The 27,684-nt window shown below is 40.0% G+C and overlaps 1 protein-coding gene across 3 annotated transcripts in view; it reads left to right on the forward strand.

The window, feature by feature from the left end:
• Neos (nuclear receptor coactivator protein neosin) overlaps positions 1 to 27,684 on the forward strand; it is a 172,944-nt gene that overhangs the window by 38,112 nt on the left and 107,148 nt on the right. For all 3 annotated transcript variants that reach the window (XM_053793816.2, XM_053793818.2, XM_053793817.2), the window contains exons 4-6: positions 9,731 to 9,841; positions 10,721 to 10,856; positions 19,182 to 19,448. In XM_053793816.2, the coding sequence (XP_053649791.1) occupies positions 9,731 to 9,841; positions 10,721 to 10,856; positions 19,182 to 19,448 (514 nt within the window). The remainder of the gene's footprint in view (positions 1 to 9,730; positions 9,842 to 10,720; positions 10,857 to 19,181; positions 19,449 to 27,684) is intronic.

Raw genomic sequence — 27,684 nt, forward strand, 5'->3', positions numbered from 1 at the left:
AATGCCATGATGTCATTGGCAGCAAATGCCTGCACCTCACCTCTACGAGTGCCTGAATTGTACCTAGGCATATGTTTACAATTTGCACACACTATACTACACTACACACATCTGTCATGTTCACTTGCAAAAAATCTCTTGAGTGAGGGACTTGTGTACCGGTTATCAGTATATAATATATACCCCTTACCAAGATATGGTTCCATCATTGCTCTAACCACATCACCAGAGATAGCCAATAACTTCCTGGTATCTTGCAATGTATTACTTCCAGTGTACACAATAATATCTAATACAAGATCACTGTAGGAATCACAAAGTACAAACAACTTTATACCAAATCATTTCCTCTTGCTTGGTATGTACTACTTGAACGAGAGTCTACCTTAGAACAAAATCAAAGACTCGTCAATAGCAAGCTTCCTGAAGGGACAAAAATACATATTGAACTTCTGTTTCAGATACAGAACACATTTCTTATCTTATATAACCTGTCTTTTCTGTCAGGCCTGGTTTTGTCTGAGAGGTGTAGCATTCGCAACAGTAGCACAAATTGATTCACTGGTATTATATCACTGAAAGCTGGGGTTGCAATGAGGCGGTCTGTTGACAAGTATGATTTGACACTGTACTTATACATATGTGGCAAAAGCATTTTTGTGGCAAACAGAAGATACGTCTCAGCTGCAGTTGTCTCCTTCCACTGGTGTAGCCGTGAGCTTGGTGAAAGAATTGTGTTTGCCATTGTGTGCTCGTAGTATCTGTTGCTTACCCTGACAATCATTTCCATCATGAGTTCGGCAAAGAATAATTCAAAACATAACAGCTCAGTGGCATTGTTCCCAAGTGTACAAGATGGCCATAGTCTACTTTGACTTTCATCAAAGTGATGGGGATTGGGAACAAAATTGGCAGCTTCCTTCCAATCCCAGGTGCGGTCTGCTGGTGGATACTGGATATTGACAGGTGGTTGTGGAGGTTGTGGTTGTGGAGGTTGTGATTGTGGTTGTGGAGGTTGTGGTTGTGGAGGTTGTGGTTGTGGAGGTTGTGGTTGTGGAGGTTGTGGTTGTGGAGGTTGTGGTTGTGGAGGTTGTGGTTGTGGAGGTTGTGGTTGTGGAGGTTGTGGTTGTGGAGGTTGTGGTTGTGGAGGTTGTGGTTGTGGAGGTTGTGGCTGTGGAGGTTGTGGTTGTGGAGGTTGTGGTTGTGGAGGTTGTGGTTGTGGAGGTTGTGGTTATAGAGGTTGCGGTTATAGAGGTTGTGGTTGTGGAAGGTGTGGTTGTGGAGGTTGGTGTGGTGGGTGGGTGGGTGAGGGTGGTTTTTGTTATAGCTGAGTTGACTCAGCGGCGTGGGTACCAACATGGGTGGCTGATGGTGGCTCATGACTGGCACCACCACCACCACCACCTTCTGACACATGCACATTTTTGATCCCCACTGTAACAATATCATCTTCATTTTCACTATCTGTTCCTGTTGTACGTCCACGAGATGTACTCCGAGATGTACGTACTCCGTACCCTTGGAACATCATATGGCACACTACCAGAGCGCATGTAGCGTCGTATATACCAATGTTTCACTGGAGAATACTCCACTTCACTCTCACTATTGAAACTGTTTTCAAGAGCTTGGAGATCATATTCATTATCAGTATCATCACCACTGCTCACATCTGTGTCCTGAACACGGGAAAATAAGAGTTTCCTCCTTCATTCTGGTACAACTGAACATGAACAAGATGGCCCAGCCCTGGATGTGGAAGGTTGAGGGCCGTCTGGGTTTTCATCACCATTACCACTATTCTGTTCATTATTCTCAGTCACAAACTCCTCAAAACCCTGGAAGTCATGTTCACTGACACTTCCATCCATATTTGAACTATCACTTGGGAATAAAAGAGTCCCAGTTCACTGAGGAGTGAGGAGTTCCTTACTGTGAGGCATGGTAGACAAGGTGAACTAAAATCGCGTTCCCACAATGCACCACTGGCTCCCCGATTTTTTCTTACTGCGCACACTGACCACGCAGACCCATTCTCTCACATGGGGGCCTACCAGCTTTCTCCTGCTCGATTTGAAGGTGCTGGAATCTATGCATGCAAGTATGTGACTGACCCTGGCTGCAATGACGTACTAGTACGTGACCTGCATGCGCCCTAGGGTTAAGGACGTGTGCAAAGTGGAATGAGTTGGAAAGTTTTGTGGAGAAATATCACCCTAACAAAGCTATTGTAAGCCATGTCTTCAACTTGTTTAATGACATTGCCTTATCCCATTTGAGGCAAATCATAAGGAGACGCCAGAAACAGACCTCTCTGGACAGATTTTTTGTGCGACAGGGGTGCAGTGACTCCCAAGCTGGTCCTAGTGCCAGTAAAAGACAAAGAAGGGAAGTAACCCCATATTGGGTCTTGATACCTGAATTCCTTATGGACAGGGATTTCCCTTCCAAACAATAACCTCCTCCTCCTCCTCCCTCTCCTCTCCTTGCCATCTTCCATGTGCCAACAAGCGTCTTCAATAAAGGTAAAAGTGATGTTAAATGCTCATTTATCCATTTTATTAGTCATTTATATTTATTTCTCATTGTTTTCTGTGTGTAAAACTATAGTTATTCTCTATAAAATGTATTTTTTGTTAATACTTTTGGGTGTCTGGAACAGATTAATTGGATTTATATTATTTCTTATGGGAAATCTTGCTTCAGTTTTCGTATGATTCGACTTTCGTCAGACTTTATTAAATGGATTAATCACGAAAACCGAGGTCCCACTGTCCGGTACACTACTGTATAAATATTTAAAAATATAGCACAAATAGTATAAATGGTGCAAGGGTGACATTAAAACAATATAAAAAAATGGTTGACACACACTCACTACCATTATAGTATGTTCCTCTATTAGCGATGAATTCATTTATCAACTTGGTCTTAGGAACGAGCTACGTCATTAAGTGAGGAGAGGCTGTTTGTAATATAATTGTATAAATAATGCCAGCGCATTCATGAATGCACATTAGACCCACCAGCTGATGTGTATTGGACATGTGATTTGTTTAACCTTGAACAACGAAAAAAATTTAACATTTCTGCTACTTTGAGCTCGGTTTCAGGCCATTTTCAGTACTAAAACCAATCAAACTCATCTCTATTTCTGTAACCTACTCTTCAGTTCTATCAAATGAGACCAAAAAATTGTGAATATAGCTGTAAAAAACATACGAAAATACTTTGCAAAGTTGCTGTTTTAATCCAAGAACACAGTCGCAGTTTTTTTTTCCTATTATGCACTGCGTGCTGCAGGATTTGTTTTGCAGATGAATGGTTCAGAGAACCGACGAGTTGATAAATTAGACACGTGCAACATTTGTCAGTTCTCTGAACCATTCATCTACATTCCTGTCTGACACAGCAACATTTTGGGATCTTAATACAAGGAATTCTTCACTTCCCTAACTCTTGGGCATGACCTACTACCACATCGGACAAATGTGATACCACCTACGGCTGCTGCACCTCTCCTGCCTACAGTATATAAGCTACTTCTTTGCACATATGCTGTATTCTTTTCAAGATTGATGGACTGATCACATCGACTCAAGGTTGAGGGTCTGATTACCTCAAACTCCTTCTGTTTTTCACCATTCTCCTTTGTATGGACTGATGAAGCCACTGTGTGGTGAAACGTTTCCTCATTAAAGATACCCAAATGTTGCACATGTGTCTAATTTATCAGGATTTGTTTTATATGGTGCACACTTACCACGTAGATGAATTCTCTCATATCTATGCCCAAATTTACCGCTCATGGCTTATCTGAGTGAGCTGAGCTCATGGTGTAAAATTATGGCTTGGACCCAGGCCTCAAAGCCGTAGAACTACTGGATGGACCCTCAAAGGGCTAATTAGTGATAAATTCAGTTACCGACCTACTCTTAGGAATGGAACTCAGTCGTTAAGTGAGGAGAGGCTGTATACAGGAAGGCCCCGCTTTACAGCACTTTGCTTTACATCATTTTGCTAATGCAGTGGTTTTCAGTTACAGCAGGGCCCCACTTATATGGCAGATTAGGTTCCAGGCTACCGCTGGAAAGCAGAATGTCATTTTTTCCACTTACAAATGCGTATAAATGCCAGATAATAAGTTTACACTAAAATATATTAAGTTAACAATAGAACAAGGCATTAAAAACAATAAAAAGTAAAATACACACACAGTACACTTCATTACTTACCTCAAAATATTTGTAGTCTTAATGTTGGGTCAGGTGAGTAGTGTTTATTGTAAGAAGTCAGGTGTGATAGGTATGGTAGCCAGCCAGGCCACCCCACCCACACGTAATATACTACGACTTTTAAAGCGCCCTAGAGCGATAAAATGCATATACGGTACACTCATTACTTACCTTAAAATATTGTAGTCTTAATGTAGGATGAGAGGTGAGTAAATGAGATAAAAACGAATAAACGAGAGAGAGAGAGAGAGAGAGAGAGAGAGAGAGAGAGAGAGAGAGAGAGAGAGAGAGAGAGAGAGAGAGAGAGAGAGAGAGAAACGAGCCGAGAGAGAGAGACGAGAGAGAGAGAGAGAGAGAGAGAGGAGAGAGAGAGAGACAGAGAGAGAGAGCCGAGAGAGAGAGAGAGAGCGAGAGAGAGAGAGACCGCGAGAGAGAGAGAGAGAGAAGAGAACGAGAGAGAGAGAGAGAGAGCAGAGAGAGAGAGACGAGAGACCGAGAGGAGAGAGAGACGAGAGAGAGAGAGACGAGAGAGAGAGACGAGAGAGAGAGAGCAGAGAGAGAAACGAGAGAGCAGAGAGACGAGAGAAGAGAGAGAGAGAGAGAGAGAGAGAGCGAGAGAGAGAGGCAGCGAGAGAGAGAGAGAGAGCGAGAGAAGACGAGAGAGAGAGAGAGAGAAGAATGAGAGAGAGCAGGAAGAGCAGAGAGACGAGAGAGAGAGAGAGCAGAGACAGAGAGACGAGAGAGAGAGAGAGAGAGCGAGAGAGGAGGCGAGAGAGGAGAGAAGCGAGAGAGAAGAGAGAGAGCGAGGAGAGAGAGAGAGCGAGAGAGAAGCGAGCGAGAGAAGCGAGCGAGAGAGAGAAAGAAAGGCGGAGGAGAGAAAGAAAGCGAGGCGAGAGAGAAAGAGCGAGGCGAGAGAAAGCGAGCGAGAGAGAGCGAGCGAGAGGAAAGCGAGAGCGGAGAAGCGAGCGAGAGAGAAAGCGAGCGAGAAGACGAGCGCGAGAAGAAGAGCGAGAAAGCTGAGCAGAGAGAGAAAACGAGCAGGGGAGAGAGAGAGCGAAGGCAGGAGAGAGACGAGCGAGAGAGAGAGGAGCGAGCGAGAGAGCGCGAACGAGAGCGAGAGGAACGAGCGAGAGCGAGCGACGGACGAGACGAGGCGAGAGCGAGAGAACAAACGAGCGAGAGAGCGAGCGAGAGACGAGAGAGAGAAGCAGAGCGAGAGAGAGAGAGAGAGAGAGAGCAGAGAGAGAGAGAGCGAGAGAGAGAGCAGAGAGAGAGAGACGAGAGAGAGAGAGAGAGAGAGAGAGAGAGAGCGAGAGAGAGAGAGCAGAGAGAGAGAGCGAGAGAGAGAGAGAGATGAGAGAGAGAGAGAGAGAGAGAGGAGAGAGAGAGAGAGAGAGAGAGAGAGAGGCGAGAGAGAGAGACGAGAGAGAGAGAGAGAGAGAGAGAGAGGCGAGAGAGAGCGAGAGAGAGAGAGAGAGAGAGAGAGAGAGAGAGCGAGGCGAGGCGAGAGAGAGAGAGAGAGAAAGCGAGGCGAGGCGAGAGAGAGAAAGCGAAAGCGAGAGCGAGAGGAGAGAGGCAGGAGAGAGAGAGAGAGGAAAGCGAGGCGAGGCGAGGGAGAGAGAGAGAGAGGCGAGGCGAGGCAGGAGAGAGAGAGCGAGAGCGAGAGCGAGCGAGAGAGAGAAAGCGAAGAGCAGAGCGAGAGAGAGAGAGAGAGAAAGCGAGCGGAGGCGAGAGAGAGAGAGAGAGCGAGCGAAAGCGAGCGAGCAGCGAGTAAATGAGAGAGAACACAGCCACGGAGTATGTAAACAAACAGATGAACACGGTTTGTAGGTTGATACATGTTCATTTCCATATTTGTAAAGCTTATATCATAATACAAACACCTTACATTGTGTACAAGGTGTCTTCACAATGGTACGGTAGGGTAGAATAAATAAAGAGCAAAACTCCTATTCTCATGTAACACACCATTTTTGGAAGGAATGGCGCTCTGAGTGAAGGCATACGAAAGGAATAATTTTCTACAGTTATCCCCAGTAATACTATTGTGTACACATTTTCTTTGGTGTTGGACTAGAGAAAACGTTTTTCTTTCTGACACACCGACAAGGTGACTGGAAAAACATCTCATATTTATGTTAATTTATTCAATTGTGGGTGTATTTATCATGTTTATATATTATGTAGCATGTTTATTATATAATTTTGAAAAAAAAAAAATATAAGAACATAAGAAAGGAGGAACATTGCAGCAGGCCTTTTGGCTGATACTATGCAGGTCCTTTACAATCATAGATATCATAGATGGATTAAGCAAAATGTCTATACAGGTCGGCCATCACTAATCCGGCATCAATGGAACCTGCAGTGTGCCAGGTTAGTGAGTTTGCCGGATTACAGAGTGGTTAGGTTAGAATACACTTATTAACCTATCACTACCTGGAGATTACCTGGAGAGAGTTCCGGGGGTCAACGCCCCCGCGGCCTGGTCTGTGACCAGGCCTCCTTAGGTCAGTGTCCCAGGATGCGACCCACACCAGTCGACTAACACCCAAGTACCCATTTTACTGATGGGGAACATAGACAACAGGTGGAAAGAAACACGTCCAATGTTTCTACTCTGGCTGGGAATCGAACCCAGGCCCTCACCGTGTGAAGCGAGAGCGTTAACCACCAGGCCACTAGAGAGACTTTCTGCTACATCTTCCTCATTTTCACTCCACTGGCTTGCTGCTGTGGATTTACAACCATCTGCACAATTTCTGAATCAGTGTAATGATGAAATTTGAAATTATGTTAGCTGAAATTAATTCCGGATTACTGATGGAACTGGATAACTGATTGCTGGATTAGTGATGGCCTACCTGTATAAACATTTTATACGACATTTAATGCACCTTAGAGTGATTATTATTTTTTATTTTTTATTATTATCACACCGGCCGATTCCCACCAAGGCAGGGTGGCCCGAAAAAGAAAAACTTTCACCATCATTCACTCCATCACTGTCTTGCCAGAAGGGTGCTTTACACTACAGTTTTTAAACTGCAACATTAACACCCCTCCTTCAGAGTGCAGGCACTGTACTTCCCATCTCCAGGACTCAAGTCCGGCCTGCCGGTTTCCCTGAATCCCTTCATAAATGTTACTTTGCTCACACTCCAACAGCACGTCAAGTATTAAAAACCATTTGTCTCCATTCACTCCTATCAAACACGCTCACGCATGCCTGCTGGAAGTCCAAGCCCCTCGCACACAAAACCTCCTTTACCCCCTCCCTCCAACCCTTCCTAGGCCGACCCCTACCCCGCCTTCCTTCCACTACAGACTGATACACTCTTGAAGTCATTCTGTTTCGCTCCATTCTCTCTACATGTCCGAACCACCTCAACAACCCTTCCTCAGCCCTCTGGACAACAGTTTTGGTAATCCCGCACCTCCTCCTAACTTCCAAACTACGAATTCTCTGCATTATATTCACACCACACACTGCCCTCAGACATGACATCTCCACTGCCTCCAGCCTTCTCCTCGCTGCAACATTCATCACCCACGCTTCACACCCATATAAGAGCGTTGGTAAAACTATACTCTCATACATTCCCCTCTTTGCCTCCAAGGACAAAGTTCTTTGTTTCCACAGACTCCTAAGTGCTCCTAAGTGTTATTTTTATTATTATTGATACGGTGTTTTCAAGACTAATAAGACACTCTTAGTGATTTTAACATGTACCTGCATGCCAACACAGTAAGTGTATTTAGGTACAGGTACACTTAAGTATAATTATCAGAGTATATACAGGTCTCCCTCAACATTTGTGTTTTCCACTTTTGCGGGCTTCGAACATTCACGAATTTCCAGCCGCCAAATCATATTTATGTTGAGGGCTTTGAAGGTGATGAATGACATTGATTGAGGTGTAATTCCCTACAAAACTCTGTTTGTAGATATGAAGAAATGGTTTCAGTTGCCCATCACAATGTTCTTCACCTGGAAGCCTGCCACTACAGTCTCCATCCCTTTACCCAAGGTCCTATCGAAGCTAAAACCTTGGGTAGTTTAATATTTAGGTTGGATAAATACATGAGGAAGAGGGGTTGGTGTTGAATGGGACTTGCACGTGAGGAAATAGAATTATCAAAGCTTATTGCTTGGGTAGTGTTTATTCTGTTAGTGGGTTTTATTTGTGAAGGAACTGCCAAGTATAGGCCAACAGGCCTACTGCAGTGTTCCTCCTTTCTTATGTTTTTATGCTGATGAGTAGAACAGTCTGAAGATTGAGACACTTATGCAACATATGGGAATCTTTATTGAAGAAACGTTTTGCCACACAGTGGCTTCATCAGTCCAATACAAAGGAGAAAGGTGTAAGGAGAGGAGGAGTTTGAGGTAATCAGTCCCTCAGCCATATGTTGCATAAGTGTCTCAATCTTCAACTTGTCGATTTTTTAAACCATTTATCACACCTGTCAGGCACTGCAGCATCATGGGTTTGTATTGGACTGATGAAGCCACTGTGTGGCAAAACGTTTCCTCAATAAAGATTCCATATGTTGCATAAGTGTCTCAGTCTTCAACTTGTTGGTTTTTTAAATCATTTATCACACAGATTACAGAGGTACATAATGGGTATAGGGACTGGGCTGCAAAGTATAAGCAGGGCCCTCCTGTACTCAGTATCTAATTTCTTAAGTAAACCATTAGTGTCTGAAGCTCATTACAACGTTAAGGTCATTGTAGATCATTTGAATTATTCTCCTCTCATTAAATGTACAGTTTATCTCTGACATATGACTTCTTGACTTACAACCCCCCAACTAACCCCCTGCTTTTATAAAGACCATTTATAACCTTGTTCCTGTAGGAAGTAAGGGTTCGACTTACAATGGCTTGACTGATGACAGCTTCCCCAGAATCAGTTAAATCTGCAAAACTGGTGGCTCTGGCAGTAATAATAAACTTGTAAAACAGGTGGTTGTAGCAGTAGTGATAACCCATAAAACAGGTGGTTCTGGTAGTATTGATAAACCAGTTAAACAGGTGGTTCTGGCAGTAGTGATAAACCCTCTAGCAGTAGTAATGATAAACCTGCAAAACAGGTAGCTATGGTAGTAGTAGTGATAAGCCCATAGAACAGGTAGCTCTAGTAGTAGTAGTAGTAGTAGTGATAAACCCATAAAACAGGTAGCTCTGGTGGTAGTAGTGATAAACCCATAAAACAGGGAAAAGGAAGCAAAACTGAAAGAAAAATTTGCAAGATGGTATTTACTGTGGCCTAGAGAGGTCAGTGGAAGTGCAAAATTCTTGTGGTTTTGTTCTTAGTGGGTCATGAGAGCCTTGCCACACTGGTGTATCTGATAGTCTTTGGCAAGTTTCTCATTATTACTTTCAACATTTGCCCTTATTGAATACCTAATGTATAAATACTTAGGCAATTGTACAATATCACTGTCACTGAGAGCTTTATAATTAATTCATTACCTTTTTCTTTCAGGAGTGTCAATCACTAGAAACAAATTTGGGTTTGTGCAATTTGCAGACGAAGAAACTGCTACAGCTTGCCTTAATGCTGGCAACTTAGCTTATATTAAGGGACACAGAGTAGGTAAGACCATGCAAAATACAGTATGCAAGGTAATAAAGTTCAAGGGGGCTCCTTGATGCTAGTGATACAAGAAATTTGACCTTTTTTTCACTTCATTGGGTTTGGTTCAATAAGAGTTCAGACAGCTAGCTAGGGTTTCTCCTAGAATTTTTGTAAATAATAGTTTGGCTTTATGCATGTTAACCATTTCACATTTTATTTTTATACCCAGTACAGTATTGATGTTGAAATGTAGACATGCTTTTATAGTACAATACCTGGTTTTGGTTTGTACAGTTATTTTTTCTGGAACTTATCATTTTGGTTCATTTGGTAGCTTTGAGATTGAGCAGACATTAATTGCCTTTAGATTATCAACTGCATTCATTTACTAAAAAAATGGGTATAAATAGAGAATTTCACAAGTACCTCATGTTCCAGAATATTTAAAGGTATCAGTATGGCCCTTATGTTGGTCACCTGTACCAAAACAAACTTTGTGATCCTCAGAAATGAAATTTTAACTTTACAGTACATTACTGTACTGGATTGTCATAACTCTAAGGAAGGAAGGAATTTTATAGCAAAGGTTAAGAGCTTTTAGCTGGGCAATGATTTCCTCATTGTTTTTACTTAAAGACCTAAATATTGTTGTTAAAAATGGTTATACTCTTATTGTCTGTGACATTATTGGTAAAGTTATTGCTGAGTTAATTATAGATTGGCATGGATACTTCTAAATTATGTTCATGATTAGTAATGTATCTCAACTCTTGCATAATACTGTGAAGTAAAATATACATGTATTAGTATTACATTTTAACTATATCTACCCAATTGATGATGCAAAGCCAGATATTTGTCCATATCTCACGGACACAATTTTGTTGATTTTTACAGATGTAAAACCTGCCAAATTTGGGGCTACAGTGGGTATGGGTCCTGTTCCGGGTTCAAGACGACGGCATAATAACAGCAGAGAAAAATCCCCTCTTCATGGACGATTAGAAGACGACTATTATAATGATTACTATGCGTAGGTTTTTGTTTATGTTCAGATTACCAGAGCTGTGCTTGAGATGTTCAGTCTTAATATTTTGTTTGCAGTAAAACTAGCTTGAGCATAAGTGATGGTACAAATGTTTGCTTCTTTAAGTCATCCTTCACTGTTTGACAAATGACTTTCAGTTTTTTTTTTAGTAATTGTAGCATGTAGTATCTCTTGCATCCATTCCAGCTGGTTACTACTACTACTTTCTTTCAACACACCAGCCGTGTCCCACAGAGGCAGGGTGGCCCAAAAGGAAAAACGAAAGTTTCTCCTTTTACATTTAGTAATATAAACAGGAGAAGGGGTTACTAGCCCCTTGCTCCCGGCATTTTAGTTGCCTCTTAAACACGCATGGCTTACGGAGGAAGAATTCTGTTCCACTTCCCCATGGAGGTAAGAGGAAATAAACAAGAACAAGAACTAGAAAGAAAATAGAAAACCCAGAGGGGTGTGTATATATATGCTTGTACATGTACAGTAACGCCCCGCTTTACGACATTTCGCTTTACGGTGTTCCGCTAATACGGTCATTTCAAAATTTTACCAAAACTCGCTGTACGGCTCCCCCACCTGACTTTCTAATACGGTCACCGCGCCCCACCCGGTTTGTTTACATTCTCTGTGAGATCCGTAAGCACTAAGTCTCTCCACTATGTCTGGAAACTCCAAAATTTCAAGTGTTGTTAAAAGTTATTTTATATATACTTTGATAATTATACTTATGTATACCTGTACCTAAATAAACTTACATACTGTTCTGGCATGTAGGTACACATTAAAATCAGTAAATGTCTCGTATGTCTCGAGACGTCATATTAATGATAATAATAATCACCTAGTCTCATTTAAATGTCGTATATTACGTTAATATACACATTTTCATTAATCCATCTGTGATATTTTTTCAAAATTATATAATAAACACGATGCATAACATATAAAGATGATAAATACACCCCACAGTAGAATAAATAAACATAAATATGAGATGTGGTAGCCATATGGCTTGCACAAGTGACGCCATATTAGAAATGATTATAATAATAATAATAATAATAATCACCGAGTCTCATTAAATGTCCTATATTACGTTAATGTACACATTTTCATTAATCCATCCATGATATTTTTTTAAAATTATATAATAAACACGATACATAACATAAAAAGATGATAAATACACCCCACAATAGAATAAATAAACATAAATATGAGATGTGGTAGCCGGATAACTTGTACAAGTGACGGCAAGAATAACATTTCCTCTAGTCTAACATCAGAGAAAATGTGTTACTGGGGGTAACTGTAGAAAATTATTCCTTTCGTATGTATGTAAGTTTATTCAGTATACACAAATACAGTTACATAGATTATCATACATAACAGCATATGTGTAGAGAACCTAGGATAACCCAAAGAAGTCAGAGTGACTTATTTCCATTGTCTTCACTCAGAGTGTCATTTCTTCTAAAAAATGGTGTTACATGAGAATGGGAGTGCTCTTCTTTATTTATTCTACCGTATCAATGTAGAGACAACTTGTACACAATGTAACTTGTACACAAACCAGACGTGTACACTTCGTTTGTTTGCAAAACTTACGTTCGCCTGGTTTGTTTACGTAACTCTGCACCTGTCCTCCTTCATGTACTCATTCTCTCTCTCTCTCATTTATTCGTTTTATCTCGTTTACTCACCCCTAACCCTACATTAAGACTACAAATATTTTAAGGTAAGTAATGAGTGAACTGTATATGCATTTTAAATCTCTGGGATGCTTAAATTTAATAGAATATTATGTGTAGGTGGGGAGGCCTGGTATGGTAGCCCGGCTGACTACCATACATATCACACTTGATTTCTTACAATAAATACTACTCATCTCACCCTAGATTAAGACTATAAATATTTTAAGGTAAGTAATGAGTGCACTATGTGTGTATTGTACTTTTTTATTGTTTTTTGATGCCTAGTTCTATTGCTAACTTAATATATGTTAGTGTAAACTTGTTATTTAGTATTTGTATGCTTTACGGCAGTAGCCTGGGACCTAACCTGCCATATAAGTAGGGCCCTACTGTACTGTAGTGTGTCCTAAGTGTAAGTAGAAGTAGCAAGACGTACCTGAAGTCTGGCATGTGTATGAGACAGAAAATAAAGACACCAGCAATCCTACCATCGTGTAAAACAATTACAGGCTTCCGTTTTACACTCACTTGGCAGGACGGTAGTACCTCCCTGGGCGGTTGCTGTCTACCAACCTACTACCTAGACTGGTTACTACTTATTTGTAGAAAAAATATAGTTTTGTGTTTTCAGCATCTATTTTATTGTAGTTTGCAATTGACTTATGGTTTTCTGTTGATTATAAAAAAAATTTCCTTATCTGTTTTCTTGTATTCTTTTATGGGATGTGTAGATCATATGTTTACAGTGAAGCATACAAGTGAGCAATATTCAGATAAAGGTAGGGAAGTTTTCATTACATTTATGGATTTAGAAAAGGCATATGATAGGGTGGATAGGGGAGCAATGTGACAGATGTTGTAAGTGTATGGAATACATAGTAGGTTACTGAATTCTGTAGAGTTTTTATGAGGATAGTGAAGCTCCTGTTAGGGTGTTTAGGAGAGAGGGAAATTATTTTCCAGTAAAAGTAGGCCTTAGACAGGGATGTGTAATGTTATCATGGTTGTTTATCATATTTATAGATGGGGTTGTAAAAGAAGTAAATGCTAGGGTGTTGGGGAGAGGGGTGGGATTAAATTATGGGGAATCAAATACAAAATGGGAGTTGACATGGTTACTTTCTATTGATGGTACTGTGCTTTTGAAAGATTCTAAGGAGAAGTTGCAAAGGTTAGTGAATAAATTTGGGAGAGTGTGTAAAGGAAGAAAGTTGAAATTGAGTATGGTGATGGAGTACCAGACGAGTTAAGTAAAGAAAAACTGGATATCACACTGGAGGGAGAGTGTATGGAAGAAGTGACTGTCTTCAGATATTTGGGAGTAGATTTGTTAGCAGATGGGTTTATGAACGACGAGGTTAACCATTGAATTGATGAAGGAAAGCAGGTGACTGGTGCATTGAGGTATCTGTAGAGACAAAAAAATGTTTTTCATGCGGGCAAAAAGGGAATGTATGAGAGTATAGTGGTACCAACACTCTTATATGGGTGTGAAGCATGGGTTGTGAATGCTGCAGCAAGGAGGAGGGTGGAGGCAGTGAAGATGTTGTTTCTAAGGGCAATGTGTGGTGTAAATATGCAGAGAATTTTTTTTTTTTTTTAACAAGTCGGCCGTCTCCCACTGAGGCAGGGTGACCCAAAAAGAAAGAAAATCCCCAAAAACAAAATACTTTCATCATCATTCAACACTTTCACCTCACTCACACATAATCACTGTTTTTGCAGAGGTGCCCAGAATACAACAGTTTAGAAGTATATACGTATAAAAATACACAATATGCCCCTCCAAACTGCCAATATCCCAAACCCCCCCTTTAGAGTGCAGGCATTGTACTTCCATTTCTAGGACTTAAGTCCGGTTATATAAAATAACCAGTTTCCCTGAATTTTTTTTTTTTTTTAACACATCGGCCGTCTCCCACCGAGGCAGGGTGACACAAAAAATAAAGAAAATCCCCAAAAAGAAAATACTTTCATCATCATTCAACACTTTCACCACACTCACACATTATCACTGTTTTTGCAGAAGTGCTCAGGATACAACAGTTTAGAAGCATATACATAAAAAGATACATAACATATCCCTCCAAACTGCCAATATCCCAAACCCCTCTTTTAAAGTGCAGGCATTGTACTTCCCATTTCCAGGACTCAAGTCCGACTATATGAAAATAACCGGTTTCCCTGAATCCCTTCACTAAATATTACCCTGCTCACACTCCAACAGATCGTCAGGTCCCAAGTACCATTTGTCTCCATTCACTCCTATCTAACACACTCACGCACGCTTGCTGGAAGTCCAAGCCCCTCGCCCACAAAACCTCCTTTACCCCCTCTCTCCAACCCTTTCGAGGTCGACCCCTACCCCGCCTTCCTTCCCCTATAGATTTATATGCTAACCATGTCATTCTACTTTGATCCATTCTCTCTAAATGACCAAACCACCTCAACAACCCCTCTTCTGCCCTCTGACTAATACTTTTATTAACTCCACACCTTTTCCTAATTTCCACACTCCGAATTTTCTACATAATATTTACACCGCACATTGCCCTTAAACAGGACATCTCCACAGCCTCCAACCATCTCCTCACTGCTGCATTTACCACCCAAGCTTCACACCCATATAAGAGTGTTGGTACTACTATACTTTCATACATTCCCTTCTTTGCCTCCATAGATAACGTTTTTTTAACTCCACATATACCTCAACACACCACTCACCTTTTTTCCCCTCATCAATTCTATGATTAACCTCATCCTTCATAAATCCATCCGCCGACATGTCAACTCCCAAGTATCTGAAAACATTCACTTCTTCCATACTCCTCCTCCCCAATTTGATATCCAATTTTTCTTTATCTAAATCATTTGATACCCTCATCACCTTACTCTTTTCTATGTTCACTTTCAACTTTCTACCTTTACACACATTCCCAAACTCATCCACTAACCTTTGCAATTTTTCTTTAGAATCTCCCATAAGCACAGTGTATCATCTGCAAAAAGTAACTGTGTCAATTCCCATTTTGGATTTGATTCCCCAAAATTTAATCCCACCCCTCTCCCGAACACCCTAGCATTTACTTCCTTTACAACCCCATCTATAAATATATTAAACAACCATGGTGACATTACACATCCCTGTCTAAGACCTACTTTTACCGAGAAGTAGTCTCCCTCTCTTCTACACACCCCAACCTGAGCCTCACTATCCTCATAAAAACTCTTTACAGCATTTAGTAACTTACCACCTACTCCATATACTTGCAACATCTGCCACATTGCTCCCCTATCCACTCTATCATATGCCTTTTCTAAATCCATAAATGCAATAAAAACTTCCCTACCTTTATCTAAATACTACTTGCATAAGGGGGATTACCAATAGACCCCTGTGTGTCTTCAAGCAGGCACTGGACAGGCACCTAAAGTTGGTACCTGACCAGCCGGGCTGTGGCTCATACGTTGGATTGCGTGCAGCCAGCAGTTACATCCTGGTTGATCAGGCCCTGATCCACCATGAGGCCTGGTCACAGACCGGGCAGCGGGGGGCGTTGACCTCCGGAACTCTCTCCAAGTAAACTCCAGGTAAACATATATGCTTCAATGTAAACACTTGATCTACACATCCCCTACCCACTCTAAAACCTCCTTGCTCATCCGCAATTTTACATTCTGTCTCACCTCTAATTCTTTCAATAATAACCCTACCGTACACTTTTCGTGGTATACTCAGTAAACTTATTCCTCTATAATTTTTACAATCTTTTTTGTCCCCCTTCCCTTTATATAAAGGGACTATACACACTCTCCGCCAATCTCGAGGTACCTTCCCCTCTTTCATACATTTATTAAACAAAAATACCAACCACTCCAACAGTATGTTCCCCCCTGCTTTTAACATTTCTGTCATGATCCCGTCAGTTCCAGCTGCTTTACCCCCTTTCATTCTACGTAATGCCTCACGCATCTTACCCACACTCATCCTGCTCTTCTTCACTCCTAAAAGATGGTATACCTCTCTGGCCAGTGCATGAAATTACCGCCTCCCTTTCTTCGTCGACATTTAAAAGTTCCTGAAAATACTCTCACCGTCTACCCAATACCTCGATCTCCCCATCTACTAACTCCCCTACTCTGTTTTTAACTGACAAATCCATTTGTTCTCTAGGCTTTCTTGTTTAACTCACTCTAAAAAATTTTCTTATTTTCATTAAAATTTCTTGACAGTGCCTCTCCTTTTGTACTCTCTCACCACTCTCTTCACCTTTTACTCTCCATATACTCTACTCTTCTTATAACACTTCTGCTTTGTAAATACCTCTCATAAGCTACCTCTTTCTCTTTTATCACACCTTTACTTCATCATTCCACCAATCACTCCTCTTTCCTCCTGCACCCACCCTTCTATAACCACAAACTTCTGCCTCACATTCTAATACTGCATTTTTATAACTATTCCAACCTTCTTCAACCCCCCCCACCTCCTCACTACACATACCTGCACCAGCCCACCTTTCTGCCAGTAGTTGCTTATATCTCACCCGAACATCCTCCTCCCTTAGTTTATGCACTTTCACCTCCCTCTTACTTGTTGTTGCCATTTTTCTCTTATCCCATCTACCTCTTACTCTAACTGCAGCTACAACTAGATAATGATCCGATATATCAGTTGCCCCTCTATAAACGTATACATCCTGGAGCCTACCCATCAACCTTTTTTCCACCAATACATAATCTAACAAACTACTTTCATTACGTGCTATATCATACCGTGTATATTTATTTATCCTCTTTTTCATAAAATATGTATTGCTTATTACCAAACCTCTTTCTACACATAGCTCAATTAAAGGTTTTCCGTTTTCATTTATCCCTGGCACCCCAAGTTTACCTACTACTCCCTCCACAATATTTTTATCCACGTTAGCATTAAAATCCCCAACCACAAGTACTCTCACACTTAGTTCAAAACTCCCCATGCATTCACTCAACATTTCCCAAAATCTCTCTCTCTTCTCTCTTCTCTCTTCCCCAGGTGCATTTACACTTACTATAACCCACTTCTCACATCCAACCTTTATTTTACTCTACATAATCCTTGAATTAATACATTTATAGTCCCTCTTTTCCTGCCATAGCTTATCCTTCAACATTATTGCTACTCCTTCTTTAGCTCTAACTCTATTAGAAATCCCTGACCTAATCCCATTTATTCTTCTCCACTGAAACTCACCCACCCCCTTCAGCTTTGTTTCACTTACAGCCAGGACATCCAGCTTCTCATTCATAACATCCACAATCATTTTTTATCATTCGCACAACATCCACGCACATTCAGACTTCCCACTTTGACAGTTTTCTTCTTCTTATTCTTTTTAGTAATTGTTACAGGAAAAGGGGTTACTAACCCATTGTTCCCGGCATTTTAGTTGACTTTTACAACACACATGGCTTACGGAGGAAAGATTCTTATTCCGCTTCCCCATGGATATTAAAGGAAAAGTAATAAGAACAAGAACTAAGATAAAATCAACGAAAACTCAGATGAGTGTGAATAAATAAACGTGTACATGTATGTTTAGTGTGACCTAAGTGTAAGTAGAAGTAGCAAGACGTACCTGTAATCTTGAATATTTATGAGACGGACAAAAGACACCAGCAATCCTTCCATCATGTAAAACAATTACAGGCTTTCATTTTACACTCACTTGGCAGGATGGTTGCTGTCTACCAACCTACTACCAGAATTTGTAGAATTTGTAGTGTGGAAATTAGGAGGAGGTGTGGAGTTACTAAAAGTATTATTCAAGAGGGCTGAAGAGGGGTTGTTGAGGTGGTTTGGTCATTTAGAGAGGATGGAGCACAATAGGATGACTTGGTGTATAAATCTGTAGTTGAAGGGAGGAGGGGTAGGGGTCATCCTAGGAAATAATGGAGGGAGAGGGTAAAAGAGGTTTTGTGTGCAAGGGGCTTTGACATGCAGCAGTCATATGTGAGCATGTTAGATAGGAGTGAATAGAGACAAATGATTTTTGGGACCTGATGAGCTGTTGGAATGTGAACAGGGTAATATTTTGTGAAGGGATTCAGGGAATCTGGTTAGCTGGACTTGAGACCTGGACGTTCACTTGAAAGGAAGGGTTTAGGATATTGGCTGTTTGGAGTGACATCTACAAAGTCATATCTGGGCACCTCTGCAAAGACAGTTATTATGTGTGACTGTTGGTGAAAGTTTTCTTTTTTGGATCACCTTGCCTCAGTGTGACACGGCCGACATGTTAAAAAAAAAATTACTTTTAGATCCACCTCGCCATTTTGTCACAATGTCTAATCTTCATTTTTTAACACATCTGCTGTCTCCCACTGAGACAGGGTAACTGTGGCTTGTTAATTCTGTCACCCCCCTTTCCTTTACATGACACTTGTTTGCATAAAAATCTCTCAGTCATCTTTTGCTCCATTTACTCATTTTATTCAAAGTTGTCTTGTAAGCACTCACACAATTGTGGCTCTACTGTAATTTTCCATACAACTTACTAAAAAAAATTTAATAACAGAAATGCTCGAAAAATAACCAAGGAAATGAGTCCATGTTTAAAGTAATTTTTTTTTTTAGGCGAAGCAGTCGTGATGCAAGTAGAGATCGTGAACGCGATCGTGATCGTGACACTCGAAGTCGTGGTCACTATGATGACGTGTTTGATGATTATTACCGAGCTTATTACCAGCGATACGACAATTCCTATCCACGCCATGACGGTCCAGATGTAGATGGACGGGCTCATCCAACCGGAGAGTATCCTAACTACTCAGAACCAGTTGATCCACTTGATCCTAACAGACCTAATGATGTGGAAATTGTTGTCCCAAATAAAATGCAGAGGTAAGGAAAGTCTACTTTCACTAAAGAGGAAGTATGCATTATAGGCTAAACGCTGAATAAAATGGTAAAATTGAAAATAAAGAGGAAATGAGTAATTTAATTTGAAGAAATTTGTATTCAGCTTCATTTTATATTGAATGTGATTGTGAATCCCAGCATTCAGATGCTTTTTTTTTTTTTTTTTTTTTTTTTTTTTTTTTTTTTTTTTTTTTGAGAATTTTCTATAATTTTTATAACTTTTAAAATTCATCCTGTTACCCTCATAAATCATTATTCTGACTGAATCCACTAATATGCTCCTAAATTCAATAGCTCATTCACTGTGTTTATACACACACTTTTAGAAGCTTTATTTTTTAACTTCCATTCCCTATTTTTATTTTGATATAATAAGCTTTATTTTTTAACTTCCATTCCTTATTTTTATTTTGATATAATTTCTTAAGCCATATGAATGTAATTTTGTCTTGCTACAGTATACACACTGTGTGATCAGCTCCTTCACTGTTGTCACTGAGTTGAACTGAAATTTTGCATATTTAATATATAAAGTATTTACAGTATAAATTTTGAAGATGTGTATGTGGTAGTATTAAGGATTTTTGTGCAAGAATTGTTGTATTTTCTAATCTTTAGCACTGAGTACTGTTAATATTTTGTTTAAACAAGGCTTTTTCATGTATCAGTGAATTTGACAATTGTTACATGCATATTATTAATGTCCATGTGGCATTATGGTGGTCATAGATGTGCTTGTGGCATCTTTGTGGTGGTATTATTTTTCCAAGACCTAACGTTTTATTTGAAGTTCACATTTTCATCAGGAGTGCTGTCATAGTACTTATTGCTGTGATTAACTCATTTGTTTACCCATGTATTAAGGTTACAATTTAATTATATGCATTTTGAAGATATCCTTGAAGGAATATGGTGGGGCAGTGGTTAAGTGTAAAAGGAAAATTGAAGTTAACTGCTTTAACCTTATAGAAACAGCAGTACATTAATAGATAAACAGAATAACAAATCAAACATTTTCTAGGGGTTATTCATATTATTTTGACCTGAAAAACCTCTTTAATTCCAATCTTCTGTGTATGTACAGTGGAACCCTTTGAAACCTGAATCTCAAAAATCCAAAATACAGCACTATTTTTTAACTGTGAAGTTCTCTTGCCCCAGTTTTATTCTAGGTATTTCTCAAACTAAAGAACTTGCTTCACTTGCAAACACACTATAAATTTATTTATGAAGAGTGAAGAAACAACATTAAATTTCAAACTTCGCTCAAATGACAATAATCAGGGAATTGAGCTAGATCCATGGCCCAGGTAATTCTCCATAATTGTTATTTACCTACTTGTTATGACACTTGCACTACACTGTAGCAAAAGCATTCTGGCATTATCACCTAACATGTGAGTAATTTCTCTCTCTCTGACATTTAAAATAGGTAAAATTGGTTAATTGTTTTTATAGTCATGAAGGTGACAGACATTGCAACAACTTAATGGAATTGTTGAACTGTTATTGCATTCAGTCTTCCCTCTGCCCAGTGTGCCATACACCAACAAGTCTTCAATAAAGGTGAGTGTGATGTTAAATGTTCATTTATACATTTTATTAGTGCTTTATATTTATCTGTCATTCTTTTCTGCATGTAAATCTATATTTAAACTAGGGAAGTGGCTAGGGAAGTGACCCCTGATAAGGACTAGGTACCTAGATCCTTATGGAGGGGGATTCCCCTTCCAAACAATAACCTCTCTTCCCTCTCCCTTCCTCCCTGTCTTCCATCCATCAACAACAGCCTTCAATAAAGGTAAGTGTTATGTGTAATATTCTTTTGTGCATGTAACTCTATCTTTAAGGTAAAATTTTTTTTTTATTTTGGTACTTTTGGGTGTCTGGAACGGGTTAATCCATTTGCATTATTTCTTATGGGGAAAATGGTTTCGGTTTTGGCCGATTTCAGTTTTGGCTGATGGCTCTGAAATGGATTAAACATGAAAACCGAGGGTTCACTGTACTTCTATAAAGTCACTGGACTCCAGATTACTGGTCAAAGAAGTCTGGTCAGTTTGACTAAAGTTAAAATCCCCTACTCTCACTACATTATTGTGTCTAGAAGCCCTAACAATTTTGTCCCAAAGAAGTCTCCCTCTGTCATGATCCAAGCCTGGAGGTTGGTATATTACACCTAGAATTAGTTTTTCTTGACCTTCTACAAACTGTACCCAAACAGATTCTGTTACTAATCCATCTATTTTTATACCTGTTTTTATGCAACAATTTATATTTTCTCGTATATATAATGCAACTCTTCCCCCTTCCCATTATATCTATCCACATGGAACAACTTAAACCCTTGAATATTACACTCAGCAATCATATCCTGACTCTTTAAATCATACCGTGTTTCAGTTATTGCAATGACATCAAAGTTCCCAGCACACGCTACCAAATGTAATTCATTAATCTTATTTCTTGCACTTCGACTGTTAGCATAAAATATGGTCATATGTTTTTTCTTCTGCACCTTTTTACTATTCACATTTGCTTTTACACAATTTCTGTAATTGTCATTACCCAGTGTTACTCCATGACTGTTATTATTAAGATTCATAATATCAAAGCCTAAGTCAATATATTCATACTCATTATTTTCCATTTCTAAACCCATACCTCTAACTAATCCTAGTTTAAAGTCATAACAACATCCTCAACTGAGCTAGCAAGAAAACCCACACCTGCCCTGGATAAGTGAACCCTATCCCTGGCATACATGTCATTTCTACCATAGAAGTGGTCCCAGTTATCAATGAATGCATTATCCTTACAGTGTTTGTCCAGCCAACAATTAATACCAATTGCTCTGGACAACCATTCATTTCCAACACCCCTTCTTGGCAAAATGCCACATATGACAGGGTGCTTCCCCCTTCTTCCTAATTATGTCTGTTGCTGTTTTGTACCTTCTAACTAAATCCTCACTTCTGCGCTTGCCTACATCATTGCCTCCAGCACTGAGGCAGATAATAGGATTGATCCCATTACCGTTCATGATATTGTCAAGCCAGCTAACAATATCTTCCATCCCAGCCCCAGGAAAGCAAACCCTCTGTCTCCTACTCCTATCCTGCAAGCAGAAGGTCCTATCCATATACCTAACCTGGCTATCGACTCATGTTCATCGGGTAGCACAGAGAATGTGTTCGATGTTTCCACAGCGGTTTCCACAGCAGTCTCTTCTTCATCATTTCTACCTCTCCATTCGTCTGCTTGATCTTCAACTTCATTCCATGCTGTCCGTCCACTGCCCAGGTTCCCTTCTTGACCTGAGGGCTCACAACAGGAGGACTACTACGAATCCTCTTGTTTTCCTCTGTCAGATGCCGTATCTCTAGCTTCACTACCCTCAATTCCTCCTCAAGCTGCTGGTAAAGTTATTCAATGGAGGGCATCTTGGTTCACACCACAGAGAGTACACTAGACACGTCCTCACTGAGCTAAGTACAGGTCACCACTGAGCTAAGTACAAGTCACCACTGCTAAGTACAGGTCACCACTTTGATAATTCTATTTACTCAGGTGCAGGTCCCACTCAAATCCAACCCCTCTCACTCATGTATTTATCCAACCTAAATTTGAAACTATCCAAGGTTTTAGCTTTGATAACCCTACTAAGCAGACAGTTCCACTCATCAACTACCCTATTACCAAACCAATCCATACTTTCCTGTATCCTTTCGAAAACTAAACTTGTCAAATTTGAATCCATTATTGTGGTTTCTCTCTTGAAGGGATATCCTCAAAACCTTATTTATATCCCCTTTATATCTTCCACTTATACACTTTGGATCATGTCTTCTCTCATTCTTTGTCTTACAAGCAAATGTAGTTTAAGAGTGTTCAGTCTTTCTTCGTACGGAAGATTTCTAATGCTATGTATTAATTTAGTCATTCTACACTGAATGTTTTCTAATGAATTTATATCCCTTCTGTAATATGGAGACCAGAACTGAGCTGCGTAATCTAGGTGAGGCCATATTAATGATCTTATCTGGAGTTTATCTGGAGAGAGTTCCGGGGGTCAACGCCCCCGCGGCCCGGTCTGCTGGACTTCTGCTGATTACACTTCTAGATATAAATCCCAGTAATCTGTTTGCTTCATTATGTATGCTTAGGCATTGCTGTCTTGGTTTAAGGTTGCTGCTTACCATAACCCCCAAGTCTTTTTCGCAGTCTGTATGACTAAGTTCTACGTTATTTAACTTGTAAGTACTAGGGTTATGGACACTCCCGAGTTTCAATCTTGCATTTATCTACATTGAACTGCATCTGCCACTTTTCTGACCAGGAATTTAGTTTGTCTAAATCTTCCTGAAGTTCCGTGACATCTTCGTTTGAATCAATTTTCCTACCTATCTTTGTTCTTCTTTCTTTCAACACACTGGCCGTATCCCACCGAGGCGGGGTGGCCCAAAAGGAAAAACAAAAGTTTCTCCTTTTACATTTAATAACATATACAGGAGAAGGGGTTACTAGCCCCTTGCTCCCTGCATTTTAGTCACCTCTTACAACACACATGGCTTACGGAAGAAGAATTCTGTTCCACTTCCCCATGGAGATAAGAGGAAATAAACAAGAACAAGAACTAGAAAGAAAATAGAAGAAAACCCAGAGGGGTATGTATGTATATATATGCTTGTACATGTATGTGTAGTGTGACCTAAGTGTAAGTAGAAGTAGCAAGATGTACCTGAAACCTTGCATGTTCATGAGACAGAAAAATGGACACCAGCAATCCTACCATCATGTAAAACAATTACAGGCTTTCGTTTTACATTCACTTGGCAGGACGGTAGTACCTCCCTGGGTGGTTGCTGTCTACCAGCCTACTACCTAGAACCTATCTTTGTGTCATCAGCAAATTTGCTCAAATCACTAGTAATTCCTTCATCAAGGTCATTGTTATATATTATAAACAACAATGGGCCTAAGACTGATCCCTGTGGAACGCCACTTGTTACAGATCCCCACTCGGATTTAACCCCATTTAAGCATACTCTCTGCTTCCTATTGGTGAGCCATGACTCAATCCATGACAGCACTTTTCCCTCAGTTCCATGAGCTGCCACTTTCTTGAACCCGTAAATGGTCCAAACGTATACATATGTTCTTACCGCTAGTGCCAGAAACGTAAATATGTTTTATTTTTCCTTCCTCCAAATTTGGCACGATTGGCCTGAGATGCCTGGTCAGCATAGAATGGGTCTTAACACTTGGTGTGTACCATATTAAAAAAATCTGGGACCACTTAGTACCTTGTGGGAGTGCCAGTTATATTGAGTGTCAGCTGGAGGAAACAGTGGGGCAAACACCAAGGATTCACTCCCCTTTTAAGAGGATAGTGATGTTAACCCCAAATTTAGGGTCTGTCTATCTGTCTCTGTCTATTTCTGTCTATCTCTGTCTATCTGTCTCTGTCTGTCTCTTTCTGTCTCACATGTACAGACAAATACAACTATACATAGTGTAAATTACCTAGGATAACCTAAAAAAAATCCAAAGTGCTATACTGTGCTTGTAGATATAATGCATAAGAATACATGTTGGTTCACAGTGGCTCTCTCTGAGACAGACAGAAAGACAAGCAGAGAAACGGAAAGAGACAAGCAAACAGAGAAATAAGACAGAGAGACAGATAATCAGAGATATGAGCTCATCAAATGTCATCCCTTATCTCTGCACCCTCGCTGGCACCCATCAAATGTCATAGCTTATCTCCTCTTATCTCTGCACTATCTCATCTCTGCTCCCTCCCTGGAGCCCATCAAATGTCATCTCATATCTGATCTTATCACTGCCCACCCGGATGCTTGTTACTGAACACTTGTCTTGCACATTGCTTCAGGGGAATTTCTTCCTTCTTCCTTCTTCCTCCTCCCTCCTCCCTCCTCCCTCCTCCTCCTTCCTTCTTCCTTCTTCTATACTCCCGTGTATCCAAAACATTGTTGGGACCTATAAATACTTTGTATATATTCCTAGACAATAGTAAATGACCAAGGCAGGTGTAAATGTCCACCTGTCAATGTGCTTATGACAATTTGAGTACAATTTCAGTACCTAATATTAGTGTCAGAACAAAGAGTGGTTATGAAATGACAAGAACTACAATGAATTGTAATTATCAGAACATAAAAATTATATAAAATAATATAAAAATGAGAAAAAATGGTATATCGGCAACACTTCTGTAAGCGGCAGGACTATGTTGCTGTCAGGTGAGCATTAAGTGCCAACTTTGCAGCCTCATATCTCAGTAAGTACTGACCCTGTTTTTTTTTATTTTAATCCTGTAACACTTAGAAAAATGTGCTCTTTATTTTCATTAAAAATTTTTTTTTTTTTATTTTTCAAAATATTTGGGGCACTGGGGTAGTGAACGTATATATACGTTTGGACCGTTTACGGGTTAACAGTCTCTGGTGCGGTACTCTATCAAAAGCCTTACTAAAATCTAAATAAACAATATCGAATTCTTTTTCATGATCAACGGCCTCAAAAACTTTACTGAAGGAGGTTAATAAATTAGATAGGCACTCATGTGCAAGTCCCTTCTCAAATCAAATCGTGTGGGAGGAAGTACCCTGTCTTGTGTGTGGGGAAGTACCCTGGCTGGTGTGTGGGGAAGTGCCCTGGCTTGTGTGTGTGGGGAAGTACCCTGGCTGGTGTGTTCTCTCTTGAATTCTATCGTGTTTATTGCCTTCTTTACCAAAGGGCTGGCACTAGGACCTTTCTTTTGGTCCATGGTGGCTTATTTAGCACTTGCAATCACTAAAAAGAATGGAGTAATACAAAATGTATCGTATGAACGCGTGGGATCGTCATCACTGGCTGATAAACAATGGCACACTGGCTGTAAATGGTGTCGGGCTGCTCAGGCCGAGCGGACACGTTCGGGACGAATGGCTATTACTGAGTTTAATGACGATCACCGAGCCACATTTTGATGAAAAAACGTTACTTATTCTGAATATTACGAAATCCGACGACTGCGTAATCCGGGGGTCCACTATATATCTTTATATGTGCTTCTAAACTGTTTTATCTGGACACCTATGCAAAGACATTGATTATGTGTGAGTGATGTGAAAGTGTTGAATGATGATGAAAGTGTTTTCTTTTTGGGGATTTTCTTTCTTTTTGGGTCACCCTGCCTTGGTGGGAGACGGCTGACTTGTTGAAAAAAAAGAAAATCTGTCGGCATAGCATAACTGCATTTATACTGGTTCACAAATCTAGATGCAAAAGGTTTTGGGAATACTAATGGGTTATTCAGTCAGAGGGTTTGTTTTCTTTGGCAGTGTCTGAAATACCTTATACGTACTTAAAACTAAAAGAACTTGTTTGTCTTCAGAGAAGTTTGTCGTCAGAGAAGCCCAGTGTTATAAAGGATAGATCATTGGTCTGCCGATTGTAGAATTAGCGTGTCAGGGGTTCCGATCCTGCTCATTCCATAATTTGTTTAGTCACATTATGATTTTTCAGGTCATATAATTACCTTCATATTTGCAGAATTATGTATACTTTGTGTAAAACTTTTTTCAACCTTCATTTTCATAAGACAGTAGATGTTGAGGTGCTGAATATTAAAAAAAAATTAAATTCATTTTGAATAAATTAGTGCGTTTAAAAAAAATTGTTTAATTACATGTGGAAGGTTAAATTACTTGGTGATGAATGTCGAGTTCAAATACCTTTACAAGTGACGTTCACTTACAAGCACATTAAATGGAAGCCTGTGAAATTTTTTAATTACATAAATACTGGACCTGTGCTCCAGTTCCTTGAGCTGAGTTTGAATGCTTTTCATTCCCCCAGGTGCTGTATGACTCCTATGAGTTTAGTGCTCCCCATGAATGTATTAATTGTATAAATAGCAAGAAATTTGTAGAAAATCCTTTACAGCCATAATGAAGAGTATTTTGTACACTGATTTATTGCAGGAAAGAAATGGCTTGGTTGCATATTATGTCTTGGTTCAATTTTCATGAGTAAAAATTACACAGATGGATCCTGCTTACAAAACTTAAGTGTCCTGGAAAATGTACTGTACTATATTTCACCAAAATTCAGAGTTTATGGACTTTCTTTTAACTCATCTGCCTCTACCACGAAGGCAGTGACACCCAAATGATGAAAACATGCACCATGACCTCTGAGCTGCCTTTTC

Source organism: Cherax quadricarinatus, chromosome 65, assembly GCF_038502225.1.
Source record: "Cherax quadricarinatus isolate ZL_2023a chromosome 65, ASM3850222v1, whole genome shotgun sequence".
Classification (NCBI taxonomy): domain Eukaryota; kingdom Metazoa; phylum Arthropoda; class Malacostraca; order Decapoda; family Parastacidae; genus Cherax; species Cherax quadricarinatus.